At 45.9% G+C, this 18,715-nt stretch overlaps 1 protein-coding gene across 1 annotated transcript; it reads right to left on the reverse strand.

Moving 5' to 3' along the window:
- Positions 1-3,980: 3,980 nt before the first annotated feature.
- Positions 3,981-11,226, reverse strand: LOC135917775 (uncharacterized). Its single transcript, XM_065451373.1, has 4 exons — positions 11,059-11,226; positions 7,756-7,826; positions 5,206-5,295; positions 3,981-4,730 (listed from the first exon to the last, which is right to left on the reverse strand). Exons 1-4 carry the CDS (start codon positions 11,099-11,101, stop codon positions 4,623-4,625), a joined length of 312 nt encoding a protein of 103 aa, XP_065307445.1. The 5' UTR covers positions 11,102-11,226; the 3' UTR covers positions 3,981-4,622.
- Positions 11,227-18,715: the final 7,489 nt, after the last annotated feature.

Consider the following 18,715-nt stretch of genomic DNA (forward strand, 5'->3'; position numbering starts at 1 on the left):
CACTCTGAAGCTTGACAGCTCTGAGAATTCTTTCTCTTGTCATTCTAACGGGCCAGAGTAACCTTTGATAAACACTTCGATTTAACAATAAGTTAGGTATAAAAAAAATCAAAGGCCAAACTTTGGGAACTGACTTAGTAAAGAAGTACATTCATCTCTCTTCCTCTTTCACTTCGTGCCGCGAAAGAGGGAGAGAGAGAGACTTTATTGGAAACTGCATGCCTAGCATGGTACTCGAGGCGAATGCGATAACGAATAAAACGATGCACACAGGACACCTGGCTTACACATAACACAAACTAAACACGTGACGTAAAAAAATTAAAGTATGTCGTTGAAACCAACGTCTCACAGAAAAAACAAGCGCCTACTTAATGCAGGACGAGTAGGGAAACATTAATGCCTTATCCAAGTATACAGCTTGCACCTCAAGGTGCGATTCCTGAGGTACAGTTGAGCGCGAATATTTACAGACCATGGGGTCTGGGGAAAATCTAAATATATCTGCAACCGCACAACGCAGCCTGGCAACTCGGCGTTACCAGATCGCTGTATTCGTAGCAAAATTAGGCTACTTCTCGTCCGACTTGGCGTAAAAAAATTTCTTTTGTTCATGTAGCTATTTTTGGGCTACATTTTGTTCTGAAAGCTAACCCTCCGCCCTTTTATACTTATCTCTCTATAGAGCCACTTTAGATATCTTTAGAGCCACTAAATAAGCTGCGCTGAGGAGGGTACGGACGCCAGATCATTTTAACGGATGATGATTTTAACGTTGTTCCTCGCGTACCAAATTCGGCGGCAGCAGAAATGAAGCAAAGCAAATCACTAAATGCATTGCCCTGATGATCAATTAAGCAAAGCCTCTGCTAGTATATGCGAACAACATTGGGTTGTATGGTTTTTCTCGCTAGTGTTACAGACTGCTAGAAAATTCAGCGTTTTCTGAGACCGTAGTCCATAAACTTTCGTGGTTCACTGTACATTCAGAGCAGAGTTAAGAACGCTCCTTTCAGGCGTAAAGACGCAAGCAGTGCTTCATCCAATCTCTGCTAATGGGCCAGTATTGACGTGCATGCAGTAAGCATATTTATTTCAGTTTATTTTTCTCTTCGATATAAAAAAAAAACTTTAAGGAAACGGTTGACACTTTTAGGTAGAGAGCACCGGCGACTCCTCGTTAGGGAGCAAACAAAAAAGTAACGTCCTGAAAAACACTAAAGAAAGACGAAGGGCGTAAAGGTTCATGAAACGTTGCGCAGGTCAGGGACGCAAATGCACAGAAATTAGCGCAAGCGCACGCACGGACAATCACAGTTCCTCGAACGGGTTTAAGGAAAATGCAGAAGTGCAGTCCGAGAGCACGCAGAGACATGTGCACGGTTTCGCGAACAAGCTGGCTGACGCAACTACACATAACTTCTATAGATGCCTAACTATACTACGTAACAACCTGTATCACCAACGTAAAATTGCGTGCAATACATACAATCTACAGTATTAGGACATAGATAAGTGAGGGCAACATATTATGCGGATTCATTGAAAACCGATTAAAATTCATCTTTTTCTAACGAGAATTTTCAAGCTACCAGCGTTCTTTCTTGTCCCATCTCTGTAGTCAGGGACCGAGTTTCTAGAAAAAAAAAGTTTTTTTTTTCAGTCATAATGGTTAACAATATGTAACTATTTGCTTTACGAATTTGTGTCGTGGGCACGCGGGAAGGAGTCGGTGAAACAAAAACAAAGAATTATTCATCCGGCCACAAGCGTGCCGTGTTCTAGCGACATATCGTGTACAAAAACTGCAGAGCCTATTTGTCGTACCAAACTACGGACAACGTTTAAAAAAAAAGTTGCGAAGTTTCGACTGTAGTTCGGATCATATAACTCGGCGGCTAGATTCGTGAACAACGGACGTAACGCACGTGAGCACAACCGGCACTTGCTCTTTGATATTATTCCTTGGAAGTATGACACGCGAACGCACCAAAATTGGTCGCCTTTCATTCTGCCCCCCGATCGCTTTATCAATACGCGCCGACGTGAGATGCGGGCTTTAAAAATCCATAGCCCTAAAGCTAGCGGTGACAAGGCCAGAAAACAGTCTCGCTCACGACGTCACCAACTCTGGGTTTTTGCGACACGAGCGCGTTACTGGTGGACTTCCCGCTTCGAGAACGTAAATCAAGCGCTCCCCCCCTTTCTTGGAAACTATCGCCGGTCTTCCAAGGCGAGACGAAACGTACAATTTCTCGATGCGTCCACTTGCCTCCAACTGTTAACCACGTGCGTCAGTGGTGTTTGGCGGAGTAGTTGCCAAATCCTCCGGTTGCAACCGCGGTGATTCCCGCGTGCCTATACGTGTCTAATTACCCGTTGGAGTCCGTGCAGTCTCTCCAGGTCGCAGGAACGATCTCGCCCTCCCGCGCCTTCGCATACGCAGTCCATATACTCTCAGTCAATGTTTATCGTGAATAATAATGAAGGAGGCTGCTGATTTCAATTACCCCACCGCGGCGTGAATGTTTTTTCTATTTGTCTCCTTACAGAAGCATTCTTTTCTTTTCTCTTTTTTTTATGTTACTTACATGAAGCTGCCTTCGCCACAAGATAAACACACGTGCACAAGCGAGAACGGGCCCTGGTAGCAGCTCTCCTAGCGCTTTTTCTTCGAAACGAAAAAAAAAATGACGTTGAGATAAGATAACAATTGAATGTAAATATGAAGACGAATAATAAACTCGCTTCGAGCACACCACGAGCCGCCAGGCTGGGTGATCATATTGCCTTGATAATCTTAAATAAATAAATTACTTCAGTATGACTAGTTACAAACATTCTGCTAGCTCTTTGAAATTACTATGTGTCTTAGCTCGTAATCGTCCGGGATGTATTTCAAGAACTATTTCAGGATTCCCCGTTGGTTGCCGAGGTCGGCGCACGCTGGCTGAAGATTAACGTTTCTGCAATCGGAAACTTATCAGTATGCATCAGACAACCGGCCTTCCCCTCCCCCCTTTCCTACGCGGTTCGGACGCCCCAAGGAAGTGACCGTTGCGAAACGCATAATATACAAAAATGACAGGAATGAAAAACATTATGCGCATAGCCACGGCTACACTGCCTGGTCACCTCCGCGATCTTATTTAGTAACTCGACTGGGGGACTGCTCCCAACTCGGGACAAGCTACAACGTGCGAGCGTGGCGCCTGTCTCCACATGTCCCATCTGCATGTCGGTGGAGACAGACAGGCACGCGATAATCGATGGTGTTATCGCACGCGTATTTTGGCCCGCTTTTCATGAGGCTTTTCGAGTCCAGGCCGTGTATTAACTTGTTTTCACACGGAAGGTTCCAGCGCGGGCGTTTTGCGGGCCCTCTGCTAGTGGCGGGCCTGTTTAGCCTTTGGCGCAATCTTTACGAAGCTGTGGCACGCAACTCTCGCTGTATAACTCAATGCGGACTATACTGAGCCGCTTTAGGCGAGATATGCGGACCTTTCTCTCGGACGAGTTCTTTTTGGAGGAGCATGAATTTATCCGCACCTGAATGTGCCCTTCTATATATATATATATATATATATATATATATATATATATAACGGGCGAGCTCATCTAGCCTTTTTCCCACAGTGACGATAAAAGCCACTTTCGCAGATATGTATTGTCTGTGTACATAGTGTTGTACATATGTATGCGGAATGTCGTACTGAGGGGGTGGGGGGATTCACATTGTAATGTCACACTGTCGTACGCCCACAGTGGCTTCTTGGTGTTCTAGTCTTCTAGTAACTGCAGGCCAATTATGCGAAGTGTGTTGAGTGCCCCAAAAGCGCGAGATTCAATCCGCCTTCGATGTCTCTGGAGAAGAGCGCTCCCTGAAAGAGTCTCACTGATGTACCGTATAGAACGCTCCGATGCTCGTGTTCCAACTCACGCAATAAGGATTCGCATGCATTCAAAATTGGAACTGCTTTGTAAATGTCTTTATTAGGTGCACCACTTCGATTTCGCGACATCACTACAAAAAACGCATAATATTTGCCAAGCAATGTACACAATAAATTACGCCCTGGCGATTAATCAATTCGGATGCAAATTAACGAAAACAGAATAGTGACATTTTCTGGAACATTTCGTGGTTCTTCGCACTTGAAATTACCGGGGATTTGATCATCATCATACACCCTCTCATTTCCTAACTTGAGGGTTCTGGGTAAAATAGTCCACCTGGACCTAATCATTCCCAATTTACCAGAAACTGCAGTCTTGTACGGCACTTAATCGGACATAGTGCTGCGTCTAACTCTCTTATACATCGATTCCTACAGCGGCACTACCCGTTTTAACCTATTGTTACCCTTGTCAGGTATTAAACATTTAGCTAAACGTCCTTGTTACGAATACTGCTGGTTAGAATAAAGGAATGCCGCTTCACAGAAGAGCAGTTCACCGAGTTCAAATCTATGTGATGAAGGCTGCCTGCTGCTTCACGTATTGGTCCCCGTCACCGCGCAGATGCATTCGAGCTCATTGCTCGAGTAGAGTCGGTAACGCATCATCCGTGATTGCAGCGTCGGCTCTCACGGGTGATCGAGGCTCTTGTGGTATAACGGCGACTACGGACTTTCCTCGGTGACACTAGTGTCGTGTTTGGGAGAGGAGGCCTTCTTGTGTTGAACCATGCGGCACCTTCCCCGTCGACAGGCGCCTTCGTGGATCAAGGACTGAAAGAAGTAAAGACATAAATGCGGTAAAAGGAACGGTGTGTAGGAGAGTTGGCGTTGTCTCTAAGAAAGATAAGGAGTTAAACTGCGAGCTGCTCACATAACTTTTCAGATTTAGGAAGTAACGAAATACAAACAAAATGCTGCTTCATTGTCTATGTGCAAGTAAGCATCTACGATTATGATACTTTCAAGATGACCTGTTGCTATTAATTCAATTATAGCAAGTTTGTGTAGTCAAAGTTTCGAGCTGTAAGTACACCGTGCGCGTTTAGGTGTCGGTTGCAGAATACCTGCCAAGGAAGTCGCTTTGCTCGCGCTCTATCCACTGACCTTGCCGCCTCAGGATATATCCGGAAAGAACAAATGGTGCGCCATACGTAAGATGTCGCACAGCTAACTGAAACGGCTCAAGCCTGTTCATCTCGTACCGCATCGAAGCACAGCACGACTCACGCCCAGTCATTGTGCTTACCCTGCAAGGAGTGCCGTCTTCCTCCAGTCCCATCCGTATGTTTCCTTCAGGCGTGTGGCACAGGTAGACGCAGTATCTGCGCACTTTGTCCTGCGAGAGAACCACGAGAAAAGAGAGAGTGTGTTGTAGGGCTTACATGTCTCAACTGATATTTAAAGCAGTGCGTTACTTTCTATGTAGCCAACCGGAGATAATCTCTGGTTAACCTCCCTGTCTTCCCTTCGCCTTTCTCTCTCTCATTAACACGTCTGGAGCCCGAAACTCGCTGCACAATGCCTAACTACACGCACTCACGCCATCATAGCCGACACGTTTCAACACAATAGACACTAAAATTAGTACAGGCACCATGTGATTCCGATATAACAACAGGAAAAAGTATAGGCGTGCCTTAATTAAGGTAGGTAGCTATTGCAGCATTGCCGTATTAGGGAAAGAAAGAAAGAAAGAGCGCTTACTAAAATTATTACATCGAAGGCATTAAAAGACGTCGCGACTTTTAAACGGAACCCTTGTTCATAACCTCCGGTATTTCCGACTAATTTTTCTCTCGCGTAAAAAAATATCAATAAGCCTCTTTTTTTTCAGGTCGACTAACAAGATTGGATGCTTGTGCTTGTTCACATTGCTCTGGACTGTTGAAGCTAAGAGTACAAAACAGACATATATCGGGCGTAACATTTAACAAACGCCGTTCGAAAATAAAAGGTCGGTTGCTTCAGAGACACGCCGTCATCGGTGACAACCACGGTTTTACAGGTGATACGTGGTAATTAGTCACTCATTAATGAAAATACATTAATTCGCGTTTAAACATTAGCTTTCAGCGGGCTAATCGTGATCAAAAAATTGAAGTGAACTCTCCTTACAAGCCATAGAAGCTTTTGGACCTGGAAAAATTGCGATTACCCGCGGAACTGTGGCCCAACGAATTTCGGCTATCACAGCGCGCGAAACCGAAACTGGGGAACTTCAGCAAGCTCAAAGCCACGCCCCTCGAGCCTACGTTCTCGAGCAGTATATATATATATATATATATATATATATATATATATATATATATATATATATATATATATATATATATATATATATATATATATATATATATATATATATATATATATATATATATATATATATATATATGTAGGATGTTATTTGACTCTACTCCGTGCTCCGTGCTCCTCGCTGTTACAAAACAAAGATAGTTAGCAAGATTACGCAAGTTTGACGAGAAATTAGGCAATGAGCGAATCTAATTTAGAAGTATCGAAAAGAAAGAAAGATCTGTTAGTTGTCAAGGCGTCATGGTTACAAAACCGCGTGAACAGGTAAAATAAGAAAGACAGAGAAAGTTCGGCGAGACACGCAAAAGGCGGGAAGGTTAACCGCAACATAACTAACCAGTCTGGTTCCCTTCACTGGGATAGAAGCAATGGGATACAGAAGTAAAAAGAAGAACATCATGTATATAACTATTAGCTAATAAGCGGACGAAGGCCGGCAAGTGCACCAACATAAATAAATGAAGGTTAGCATAAAGAAAAAAATAAGTTGGGCCGCATTAATAATTTGCCTGGCTACAATTCCGGAAAGCTACTCTTACCGGGAGTGTGCTTGATAAGCCAGATAAAGCGCAAAAACTTAATACGCGTGGTCTCGGCAGTCTGCCGTGGTGACCAACTCGTTGTGACGTCATGGCTTTTGACAGCCTCTGCTCGGGGCTAGTAAACTTTTATGGGTAAAGATAAACTACATTGTAGTTTAAGAGAGCCATAGACTGGACCTAGAATGTTTAGAGAACTTTTACTGTGCCAAAGTGGTCCTAATAAGAAACAAAAAGCAATTAGGCTGCTAATCACGAGGTCGCGGGATCGAATCCCGGCCACGACGGCGGCATTTAGATGGGGGCGAAGTGCGAGAAACACCCATGTACTTAGATTTAGGTGCAAGTCAAGGAATTGGTTCAAGCATGAACCAACTAGCCCAAGCAAGAGATTTACTTAAAGAATCCCAGGTGGTCAAAATCTTCATTGTTCCCCACTACGGCGCGTCTCATCATCACATCGTGTTTTTTGGCACGTAAAACCCCTGAGTTAAAACAAAGAAAGAAAAAAACTATATGAAGTTTGTGACAACACAGTGACCTATCAACGCTGAGGTTACGGCACTAAATTTAAAATATGGAAGTTTGGCTTGCATTCTCGCTTTAGTCACCAACATCTTTCCAAGAAATAAAGAGAGTTCTAAAAAAACGGAGTTTTGTTTGAAAGAATGCCCTATCAGCCTAACTTGGTCTATTGTAGCGTCCTTTCAGGTTATCTTCGAGTGGATTACCTAGGTACTGAGAGTGTAAGGTTCGCGTGCTTCGTCTATCGGTGCCCGCTTTTGAGCTCCTAACGTATCCGCAATGTATTACCGACACGGCTAAGCCTTGAACCTTTCAAATAAGAACAATCACTCGGCAGCGACAGTAATGCACTTGCCCGCATGTTTTCTAATCTCTTCACGTCAGGAACTTTAAAATCAGCTTCCTATTGCACTTACCACCTTTGTCCGTATGCGATGGCATGCGGGGTCCGTCGTGATCATTGCGGCAGTCAGCTCGGTAAACACACCTGCGCATTTTCGAAGCCTTCGGTCATTGTTTACTCGGCTGCACATCAGGGACCGAATTTACGGAAGCGCTTCGCTCCAAACGATTGTTTGCCGCTGGCCAGCCGCATCCCCCGTCGTACTCGCTGTCACTATTCACCAGCGCTTTTTTCTTGTATACCAACAGTTCTTTCGCACGAAGTGATTTCCGAATGCGGGACCATGTGGATTTTAAGTACACGTTAGGTTCTCCAGAGTTTACACTCAAAAGGGTCGGCTTTGTGCGCGCATGCAACTTCCGCCAGACACCGCTGCCGAGGTGTAAGCGGGAGGCAACGCGTCCGGAATCTTTCCGGTTCGGGGGACGAGACGACCGACACGGTGGCCCACACAAGTGCGTCACACGAGCTCTCAAACTACAACAATGAACTAAACTATACCAAACACGACATCATTGGTCAAAGTTCCGAACGCCACTCGGTGTATTAGGTTCGTTATGACTGTTTGTTATGGGAAATCGACAACGCTTCTAAATAAAAGAAAAACTAGCATTTCTGAGGAAAGTTTAACATAAGGTAAACCTAGAGAGAGCTATTTACACTGCCAGAAGTCTGTCAATGATTCCCTGAAAGTGTTTGGGAAACAATTCGCTCGTGGTTAGAGACCACTTGTGCATGATGGCGCTAGTAGCGTACGTAAAGTCTAGGCGGTGTCCCAATTCACCCGCACGCGATGGCTCTGTTCGAGTAACATAATCTCATATCGAAAGCTATGCTTTTTGCAGACTGCATAAGCCGGAAGCGATTGAAGGAACCAAAAATGCGTCATGGCCGACATGCTTTAGACATATCTATTGCGGCCTATGTGGTTGCTGTAACAAAGCTAGCAGTCCGTCATTCCATAATTGCTTTATATCAAGATATAAATATCTATGTGAGCTGTAAGCCCAATGGCAGCAACAGGATTGTGACGCATACGAAGGGAGTGCAAACAACTACGAAGTCATTGGAGAACACCAAACTCAAGTGGAGGGTCGAAGCGAAAAAGTGAGTGAACGGGAGAAGTAAAATTTAAATTAATTCAGTATCAGTACCTGAAAACCATTCTGAGCAGCTCCCTCGTAAGTATTTTTTCTTCCATTAAGATCACGCAATTAGACTTTATATATTGCCAAGCAGTCGTCATGGTATTCTTCCCCGTCACAATATTTCCTCCCGGCTAACTTTCACGCCCGAGAACTCTGTGCGCGAAGCTACCACCCGCCGTGGTGGTTCGTCTACTGTGACGTTCTGCTGCTGCTGATGATGATGAAAACGTTTTATTTAAAGGAAAAGTGGAGGGGAGTTAGGAGAAGGGTGGTCGGATTCTTATTCCGGAATTCCGTTGGCTAAGGCCGCCGCCCTAGCTCTTTCCACGAGGGCTCGCTGGTCCTTGAGGGTTGAGCTGGACAGGGCTGCCTCCCATCCTTCCCACGTTGGCTGTTTTATAGTTTTTAAGGCACTATTAGCCTTGGAGGCCCATACCATATGGTACAAATCTGCTTTCTACCCGCAGAATTTACACTCGGCCGAACAGGATTGGGGCTCAATAGCATGTAGCTTGACTGGGTTACTAAATGACGTGGTTTGTAATCTTCGTAAATGACATTCTTCTGATTTATCTAATCCCTTAGCCGGGCCCGCGTATTTTCATTGCGATAAGCGCAAGTGCTGTAATACGTATGCATAAGTTATTAATGGCACTGGGAAGTCCGAGTCTTCGGGGAGGGAGGAGGAGGGACCCCGGGGGAGAAAAGCTCGGGCGGCAGCGTGTGCACACCCATTTCCCTCTACACCCTCGTGACCTGGCACCCAAATCAGCTTATTGCGCGAAGCGAAGGTCGCAGATTGTTTGAGGATCCTGCAAGCTAGCGGTGCTATTCGGCGCCGCGTGTAATTTCCGTATGCAGTTTGCGAGTCTGTAATGATGTATTCGGAACTAGGATTTGAAGCCGCCATGGCGATCGCCACCTCTTCCAATTCTGCAATTTCTACTTGCCGAACAGTAGGTCCCGGGTTCGATGCCCGCCCACGGTGGCTCCCTTCTGACGGGGACGGAATGCAGTAACGTTTGTGGACCATGCTGTATTGGTGCAAGCTTTAAAGAATCCCAGGTGGTCGCGAAATTAATCCAGAGCCCCCAGCAACGGTGTGCGTCGCAATCATATCGTGGTTTTGGCACGTAAAACGCGATAATTTAGTTTAGTTCGCGAAGTACTTTAAACCATATATAATTAAAATTACGAATTTAAGAAAACTGAATTGCCCTCACTCATTACTGGGCGGCTTCAGTCATGCTCGCTATCGCAGGAATGCTTATCGCGGAAATGTTCATAATGGCCTCGTTAGTTAAGAAGTATCAGACGGCGATATATAATAGATAGTCCAAGATTTAAAGAGCGTCATTCTTTTATACGTATAAAATCACCTACAAGTACTTATTAAGGCTCTAGCGGGCCTCTTTTCTCTTTTGCATTACACTTATATCGAATCGATACAGATCGAATGCCACAACACGACGTCATAGCTGGCCTCGCATATATTTGTGGACAGCTGCTGGAAGAGAATAAGTGCTACACATTAAGTCTGAGAAGAGAAGATTGCTCGAGGAACGAACAAAATAGAGAAGCGGTATGACACGTGAAACGTGGAGTGTGGATATTAGGCGGTAGGCCCGAAACGTATACGGGCCAGCAAGTATGCGTTTACTGCGAAATTTCCTAGTAATTCTTTTTAGCAGTCGCGCCAAACGCAACGTCGTTCATCACTAACGGCAGCGAAGCACGTTTATTGAAGGAAACGGAATGTACATACTTCGATCTTCATTCACAAAACGCACGAGGACGCGTCAGTTACTTTTCTTTCGGCGGAAACAAACCTTTTCTGTCGGCAAGCTAAGCGCCGCTTTCATTCGCAAGCCGTAAACCTTTCTTTCGGGGCGCAGAAATGAAGGCAAGAAATGCCAGTTCCATTCATTAATAAAGTTTATTCTCTCTCTCTCTCTCTCTATCTCTCTCTCTCTCTCTCTCTGGACTGTGCAAGTGCGCGTGCGTGCGAGTTTCGAGGTTCAATTTCATTTCGCTTCTACGAGCACGTGATTTCAATGCCCAGATGCAGGCGTGGCACGCAAGCCATGGAGCTTTCTTGTGTGTGAAAAAGTGAACATCGACACTTTTGTAAAAAAAAGTGAATTGCCAGGGAAACAGCAGCCACTTACCCATAATAACGACTACAGAGACCACCGCCAATGACGCCCTCATTGTCCTGTACAAGTGAACTTTCTCAGCAGCGGTGCTAACTTTCAACCAAATCTAAAAGTCTCGGCGTGTCAGCGACGCAGCTCGTGTAGTGGCTTCGCCAAGAACCGACCGTTAGGTGTGGAGACCTCGACTCCGCCAGGAAGCGTATAAACCCTCTTCTCTCCCAATATGCATTGACGTCTATATCCAGAGTGTTTCGAACTAAATGTGTGCGAGAACGGGCCGGGGACGGTGGGATTTCCCTCCAGGGCAGAGCGCCAACAAGCGTAGCGTGGCAGCGAGTGTTCCGGGGCGACCTTGGTCAGACGACGCTGAGCGAGCGGCGTTGTCTTGGAATTCGGCGCGAATCGTGACGCCTGCTCGCGATCGAGAGAAAGGGGGACAGCGAATGAGAGAAAGGGGGACAGCGAATGAGAGAAAGGGGGACAGCGAATGAGAGAAACACAAAATAAAAAAAATAATGAGGGGATTACAGTCAGAATTAAAGGCTTCGGTGCAGGCGAAGTGAGGATTGCGGGTCTACTTTGTCGACCACTTGACCAAGAAAGACGAGTCTCGGAGCTATCCACCACTGTCCTCCAGATTGCGTCAGCACTTCTTAGAACGTCCGTCACGAGACCACAACTAGATAGCACGCATTTCTAATCGGCGTTTCCGAGGTATCGTAGGAGTGACGTCAAATTGCGCCGACGAGTCCGTATTGCGCCACGTGATGTGCACGCTGTAGTAATGTACGTTGGGGTTATACCTCAAGTAGTTAGTGATGAAAGAGAACAATCTGCTGAATATATTTGTCCGTAATGAATGCGTTACTATCGCGTGTAGCGTACGACGTATTCGTCGACGCTTGCCGTTTTAAACGCAATCTGTTATGCAGGTTACATGTTTGATGTATTGCGCTTAACTCACCGTTTGATGTGTTACAGTACAAGCGCACGCTGCGCAGAAAGAGTATTCTGAACGACAGGCAGCAGTATAGGAAGTGGACGTTCAACGGACTCTGCGCATTACATTGTCCGGCGTGACTCTTGCTTGAAGACAAACAGTCCTATACTGACATACATGTCTTTTCAACGACGTCGCGCTACATGCTTGTTTTTCTAATCCAGACGCCGTTATACATGCAGTGCGTGCAAAAATAAGGAATTAGCTGCCATATACATTTTGGCAGCGCTGTATTGAGTTGCCCCGGTGTAGCCTGGTCTCTATATACAACGAAGCAGCTGGTGCGATTACAAGCTCTCGAATTTTCACGGTTTAATCCTGGTAAAAGAAAATGAGCCCCCAATTTGTATTGGGAGAGATGTGGCGCACGCTGAGAGAGTAGTGAAGGCAAAGTTCGAAACGTGTGGGTTAATGCGGTGCTCAGGGAAAATCGCTCAACGATGTTGTTCTGCTTGTTAATTTTGCTTTTGTTCGTTTCTTTTTTTTTCTTAAGGGTAATATACAGGAAGTTTCAACAACAAAAGTTAATTACATGGTCTATACGGCCTTTATCTGATATGTTTCGTAGCGTTAAATTATTTAAATTAAATTATGAGATTTCACGCACCAAAACCATAACCTGATTATGAGGTACGCCGTAGTAAGGGACTCCGGAAATTTGCACCACCTGGGGTTCTTTAACGTTCACTTAAATCTAAGTACACGGGTGTTTTCGTATTTCGCCCCCATCGGAATGCGGTCGCCGTGGCCAGGATTCGATCGCACGACCTCGTGCGTTTCGTAGTGTCCTAGACTAACTGCATGAGACAATGAGTTGAAGATCGGGTGAATTGGTGGCCATTATAAATTAAAGTGATTTAAGCTCAGCCTCAAGTAGGTGGGAACGCAAAATTTATTTGCTTTTTCCTTTCTTTTTCAGCAACCACTGCCCAATTTTTTAAGATGCTTATGGTTTTTAAAGAAATTTTAAATATAGTGACCCTAGGAAACTGCTTTATTTAATTTGCAAGCTTTTCTACAAAATTGCTTAAAATGTCATATTTAAATAAGAAAACTTGAATATCAAGTTTAAGTTTACACTCTCCAACTAAGCAGTAAGCAAATGTATCGCACTTAATAAACTGCACCTAATAATAGATCTAAAGTGGACCGCATTGATGCATTATACACCTCTCCGATGTATTCTATTAATTTGTGATTCAGGCTCTCGCAAATTCCTCGCAAGCATTGTAACAATGTAAGCTCATATATCAAATTTTTCTGCTTTAGATTATCTGACACATTAAAATTGCAGAGCTGGAATATCTGTTCCGGGTGCAGAGTTACGCATTTGTAGACACTGTGATTCAATTTTTTAATGCGCACGTTTGGGGGAGGGGGGTCTACCAGTCGTTCTTTCTATCTGCGTCTGTCTCTAGCCATTTTTCCGTCAACTTGTATCACTGGGTGGTGGTGGTGGTGGTGATAAACTTTATTGAAAGGGGGAAGGGTAAAGAGGGACGTGGCTGAGGGTTAGGGCTCAAGTAAGGCCCTGGGCCTGCTTGGCCTTCTCCGCCCAGTCCACCAGTTCAAGCTGTCGGTCGACGTCCCCGGACCTGAGCCAGGCTGTCCAGTCAGTCTCGCTGCTGACCGGGGGATGAGAGAACGGGAGCGAGGTGCATTCCCACTTTATGTGTGTGAGTGTTCCTGTTTCTGAACAGAGCCTACATTTGTCGCTTTCCCTGCCCCCTGTGATTTTGTTAATTTAGTCCGCAGTTAAATAGTTAGAGTATCGGGCTGCTGTGACGAGAGGACCGGGTCCGCAACCAATCGACCGGCCAGCTAGGGTCACGAATATGTGAAATTGCGTATGCGCCGGTCCTCATTTAAACCGTTTCACACCAGCTCGTGTTACTGGGTATGTTCCAGTGCTTATGTGTCGCTCTTCGGAGAACCCACTTCCGCCCATCTTGGATCATTGGTTATGTGAGACTAGGCATGTGTCACACTTCAATGAAGCTTTTTTTTATGTCAGTTTGGGTCACTGTGTATGTGTAACTGGATATGTGTCACTTGGTATGTGCCAGTGGGTACATACACGCTATATGCCAAAAGCCAATGTGTCGCTCTTCAATAAACTTCTTTCACGACAACTTCGTCACCGGGTATGCGTCATTATGTTTGTGCCACTCTTCAATGAACCTTTTACGCCAACTTGGGTCACGTGGTACGAGCCAATGGGTATGTGCAGCCTCTTCGATGACAAAAACATCATTTTAGTTTCGCTAGTGGCGTGCAGAGTTGAATGTGCGTAATAACTATTCAGACAAACTTGTCTAAATATATATATATACGCATGTCTTGCATCTGCCGATATAGGAGGCCTATGCTCGAAGCTGCCTATTTACTGGCCCACGCACAGTCAACTAATGGCTTCCCCTACCCGTAGTCGTTTCACAGGGCTCCGAGAGTCTGTGTGAAGCAGCATCCAAGTTACATTCCCAGAATAAGCGAGCTACTAACATCGATAATGGAACACAATTATCGCTATTACTGTCGGCTTCTTCTCACAGGCGCTTTCAATCGTCTCACGGCGTAATTGTAGCATGGCCAAATCGTTCTGAAGCGAGCAGTCTACGATACCGTATACAGCAGTTGCCGTTAACCGCTTCTCTTGCGTTGCCCTTTCAAAAAGCCCGCGCCTTTTAGCACAATTTCCCAAGGATGTTGCTGGATGTTGCGTGGATGTTGCCTGTAACATCGTTTCCTACAAAAAATTACTTTAGAGAACTTTGGCGCCATTGTCTACGGAAGCTGCAAATATGGCGGCTCAGCCTGCAAAAGAACAGTAGGTACTATACGTGGATTTGCCTAAACCTCTTCATTTCGGTTTCAAACGGCTTTCTGACTGCATATTAATCATTATCATTTTTGTCAGAATGAAGCGTTATAAATTGCAACGATTCGCAAATAATACATTGGCGCACAGACTTCACACCTTGCTGTGTTTAAAAAACTTGCGCATTTAGAAGGATAAAACGTCATTAGCCGCAAAAGCATCTAAAGAGTTCAGGAGCAAAAACTGAATAAATTCATGTAACGTCAATAACTTCACGGTATCTCAATGATCGCATTGCCAAAGTTGACCTATTTTTGTCGGAAGTTTAAGGTCGGTACCGTCCGAAAATTAATCAGTCAGACACTTCGAACTCTTGTCATGATTTCCTTGTCGCGCTGGTATAGATTGAAAGCTATCTATCATTCGTATGATATCCCCGAGCATTACAGCACCTAATTAAAAGGTGCGACGTGATGCGTATATATAGGGCGACTATACATTCGCGTCGTGTCGTCTTCGCCTCAAAGTCCGTACGAACGATTTCGCGTGCAAAAAACAAACATTTTGAGCGCGTTTCGTTTACTATTCCTGGATATCAGTTTAGAGGCCTTACGCTGCTGATAAAATAAAGCAATCTTCTTTCTAGTTGTTTCGCTTCTTTAGGAATGGCAATAAAATTTCCTTCCGAAAGTGCCATTGTAATCAGAGAAAATTTGCGGGACCTGCAAGATGTCGTGCGGGTAGTGTCGAAAAGGGGGTGTAAAGAGAAATAATTTTCAGGGTTATGGGCATTTTGAGGGTATTCCCTATCGTAATCTCGTCACGAATGCAATAAAAGGGCGCGTAATGATCACACGGAACAAGTGTGCGGTGCATCTGAGAATTGGTTAATTCTTGAAACCGACTGTTCGCAGTCCGCCATACAACGCACTTCAGTCAATCAAATCGTGAACAACGATGCCTAACGGATGCAGAGAAAATACTAATACGTCATATACATGGTTGCCTTCCAACTAGGGGACTATGACAGGAGTTGCATATAGGGTCCCTTCTTTCAACTGTATCAGAAAACAACAGATACAAAATTCATTTGGAAAGAACAGGGAGAAATTAAAACTGTTTTATTCCGATAGTAATTACATGGACAGTCAAGGTGCGTTCACGGCACTGGCTCCGCCACCGACGCCATGCTGTACCAGCATCAGTGGTGCGTGCATGGTCCGCGCCTGGAACGTTGTGTTCCAGCTATGGCCAGCATCGGAGACAGGCTACGTAAACGGCTAAGAAGAAACCGACACAGCTTCGAGCATGGAGGAAGGAAAAAAGTATATAGGAGGGAGCATTACATCCCGCAGCCAGCCTTGGCAAGCAAACGCTCCGCAAAGCCACAGTGGTGTCCCAACACGTGACCTCTTGCGTCCAGATCGCGGAGCAAGAATCGATATTTGCGGAGACATTTGGTTCCCAGTATTTATGCCATTAGCTTTTATTCGGTGCGCGCTGGTTCAGCTTCCTTGCTGTGGTTCTGTCTGCAGAGCAGAAACACTAAAATCAACCACGTCGGTTGACGTGCGATCACGTCTTCGGCCACCACTAGCCCAGCAGATTTCGACTTCAATAGTGTTGCGGTATGCTCCTTCATCTGTTTCCTTACTCCACAGCTTCGAGCCCAAGTAATGGTACGTGTCTCGAACCGTCTAGAAGACGCGCGGAAGACGCCTCTGCGACGTGAAGCCACCTCGCGTCATGTCGCAGAGGTGGCTTCTCTTTCGGCTTCCTTGTCAGAACTGGAAGGCGACTTAAAATGGTTGTTCCGCTTAGCGGTCTACCTTACCGTCTACGACGACTATTGGAACCACGGAAGAAGGAAAGCGTAGGAGAGGCACCGGCCAGCACGGACGCTTGGAGATAGTGTGGTGGAAGTCACGTGCTGTTTTTCGCAGAGTGCTGGGGCTAGTACCCCAAACGTCAGCGTTGTCATAAGAACCGCGATCCTGAAGCTCTCGATGCTGTTCTCGGCCTCTGAGAAGAAAAAAACTCTGTTTGCGAGACAAGCTTACTTTGGAGCGGGGTATGTAAGCGTGAAAGTTGTGTTTAAGTATGAGTGTGAGTGTCAGCCAGCGACAGACGAGAAGAAAGAGGGTTAACCGAGGGGCCAGATTTTCATTAGTCATATCATAAGAAGCCTACAAACACTGACACCAAGGACAACATAGGGGAAATTGCTTGTGCTTTATAAATGAAATAAAGAAACGATAAATTAATGGAAATGAAAATGCATGAAAAAAATTCCAGCGACAAAGACAAGCAATTAAGGTGCGAGTCTTCGTCGTCTTCTTCAACGTGCCACAGAAAAGCGCAGGAGCGCGTCTGCTTCACTAAAACTGTTGCAGAAGTTTCGTACCCCAACCTGCATCAGCGACACAGAATACACCCCACGAGGTTCACTGAGGAGTGCCTGTGGTTCACAGACACACCCACACTAAAACACATGACATGGGAGTGCCCCAGGAGGCCTGCGCCCATAGACAGCCCCATATTAACACCAACATCCGCTAATGAGGAACAGGTAGTGGGAGGCATAACTTACGTACGAGCGTCGGGAGAGCCAATTGGCTCTCCTAGACCAAGCCCAGCGAGCCGCTCGTGCCAGTAGGGCCCTGGAATAGGGGCCCCAACCATCGTGCCTTATTTTATTTATATTCAATAAAGTTTTTACTCACTCACTCGTAGGCTTTGTTCTGAAGGGCGTCGGCAGCACGCACTTCCGGCGATTCGTAGCAACACAAGCTCAAAGCTCGCGCCCATTATACTCCGGCGAGCTTGTTGGAGGCGCAATGGGAGGTGGCACACCAACATGATGGCATTTCGGGCTTCAAAAATGTGACGTCAGGGACTCTCCTATTTTGTTTCTTTCCTCCATGATTGTAACACATCTCGGGTTTCTCAAAACGCAAGTGACACGCCTGACATTTGGCGCTGCAAAAGCGACGACGCCACAGTGGACGCGCAGCTCACGCTCCGTGATCAAACAACTCGACAGCCGAGCCACAATGCCTTCCGCTGCGGCCTTGAGGGTTGTACGCCCTTATACACTATCGTTCCTGTCCGTATACAAGGCACTAAACGCCAAGCTAATCTGTCTAATCCTTTCAAGAAACGCCGGCGGTATTTCCGGCGGTCTCATCTCAGGCACGATGGAGGTGCCATTCATGCAACGCCGTAGGGCGGCACTCCTGATCACGCCACGCTAGGGTGTCTCGATAGTACTGCCAGGGTCCTCCTATACTTACCTTAAAGTAATGAAGGAACCTGGTAGTGCTTCTACGGTAGGCTTACAGAAACACACGCTCAAGCACTGGCGTATGCGTGCGTGTTGAGGCTGCCTACGCCAGCGATAGGCCTGGTAGCTGCCGTGGCGTTGTATCCGCTGCGCAGCCGCACGCCATCCGAGGACCTCGAGTGCAATGCTATCGCTGCTACCGCTTTGCAGCACTTCGCATGAAACTTCAAATATTAACGCGATAGCGTTAAGGAGCTCGTGTCGCAGAAAAGCCGGTGTCGTCGGCGTCGGGTGTCGGCGTCGGCGGCGTTGACCGTGAGCGATAAATCACGGCAGGCGCTTCATAAATAAAAAGCAACTTCCAAGATTGGCCCGGTGGGAATCGAACCCAGGTCTCCGGAGTGTGAGACGGAGACGCTACCACTCAGCCACGAGTTCGATGCTTCCAAGCGGTGCAAACGCGCCTCTAGTGAATGCGGTGTTGCCTTCGAAACGAGCCGTGGAAAGTTATACTGCGGTGTATATCGGTAATTATGAACATGTAACGTACAGAAGTCACAATTACACG

The sequence above is a fragment of the Dermacentor albipictus genome, chromosome 2 (assembly GCF_038994185.2).
Source record: "Dermacentor albipictus isolate Rhodes 1998 colony chromosome 2, USDA_Dalb.pri_finalv2, whole genome shotgun sequence".
Taxonomy (NCBI): domain Eukaryota; kingdom Metazoa; phylum Arthropoda; class Arachnida; order Ixodida; family Ixodidae; genus Dermacentor; species Dermacentor albipictus.

Coding starts and splice junctions, on each gene's coding strand:
- LOC135917775 (XM_065451373.1), bottom strand. CDS start 11,101: ATGAGGGCGTCATTGGCGGTGGTCTCTGTAGTCGTTATTATGG. Junction 5,296..7,755: donor ATCGCATACGGACAAAGGTG/GTAAGTGCAATA, acceptor GTTCTCTCGCAG/GACAAAGTGCGCAGATACTG. Junction 4,731..5,205: donor AAGACGGCACTCCTTGCAGG/GTAAGCACAATG, acceptor TACTTCTTTCAG/TCCTTGATCCACGAAGGCGC.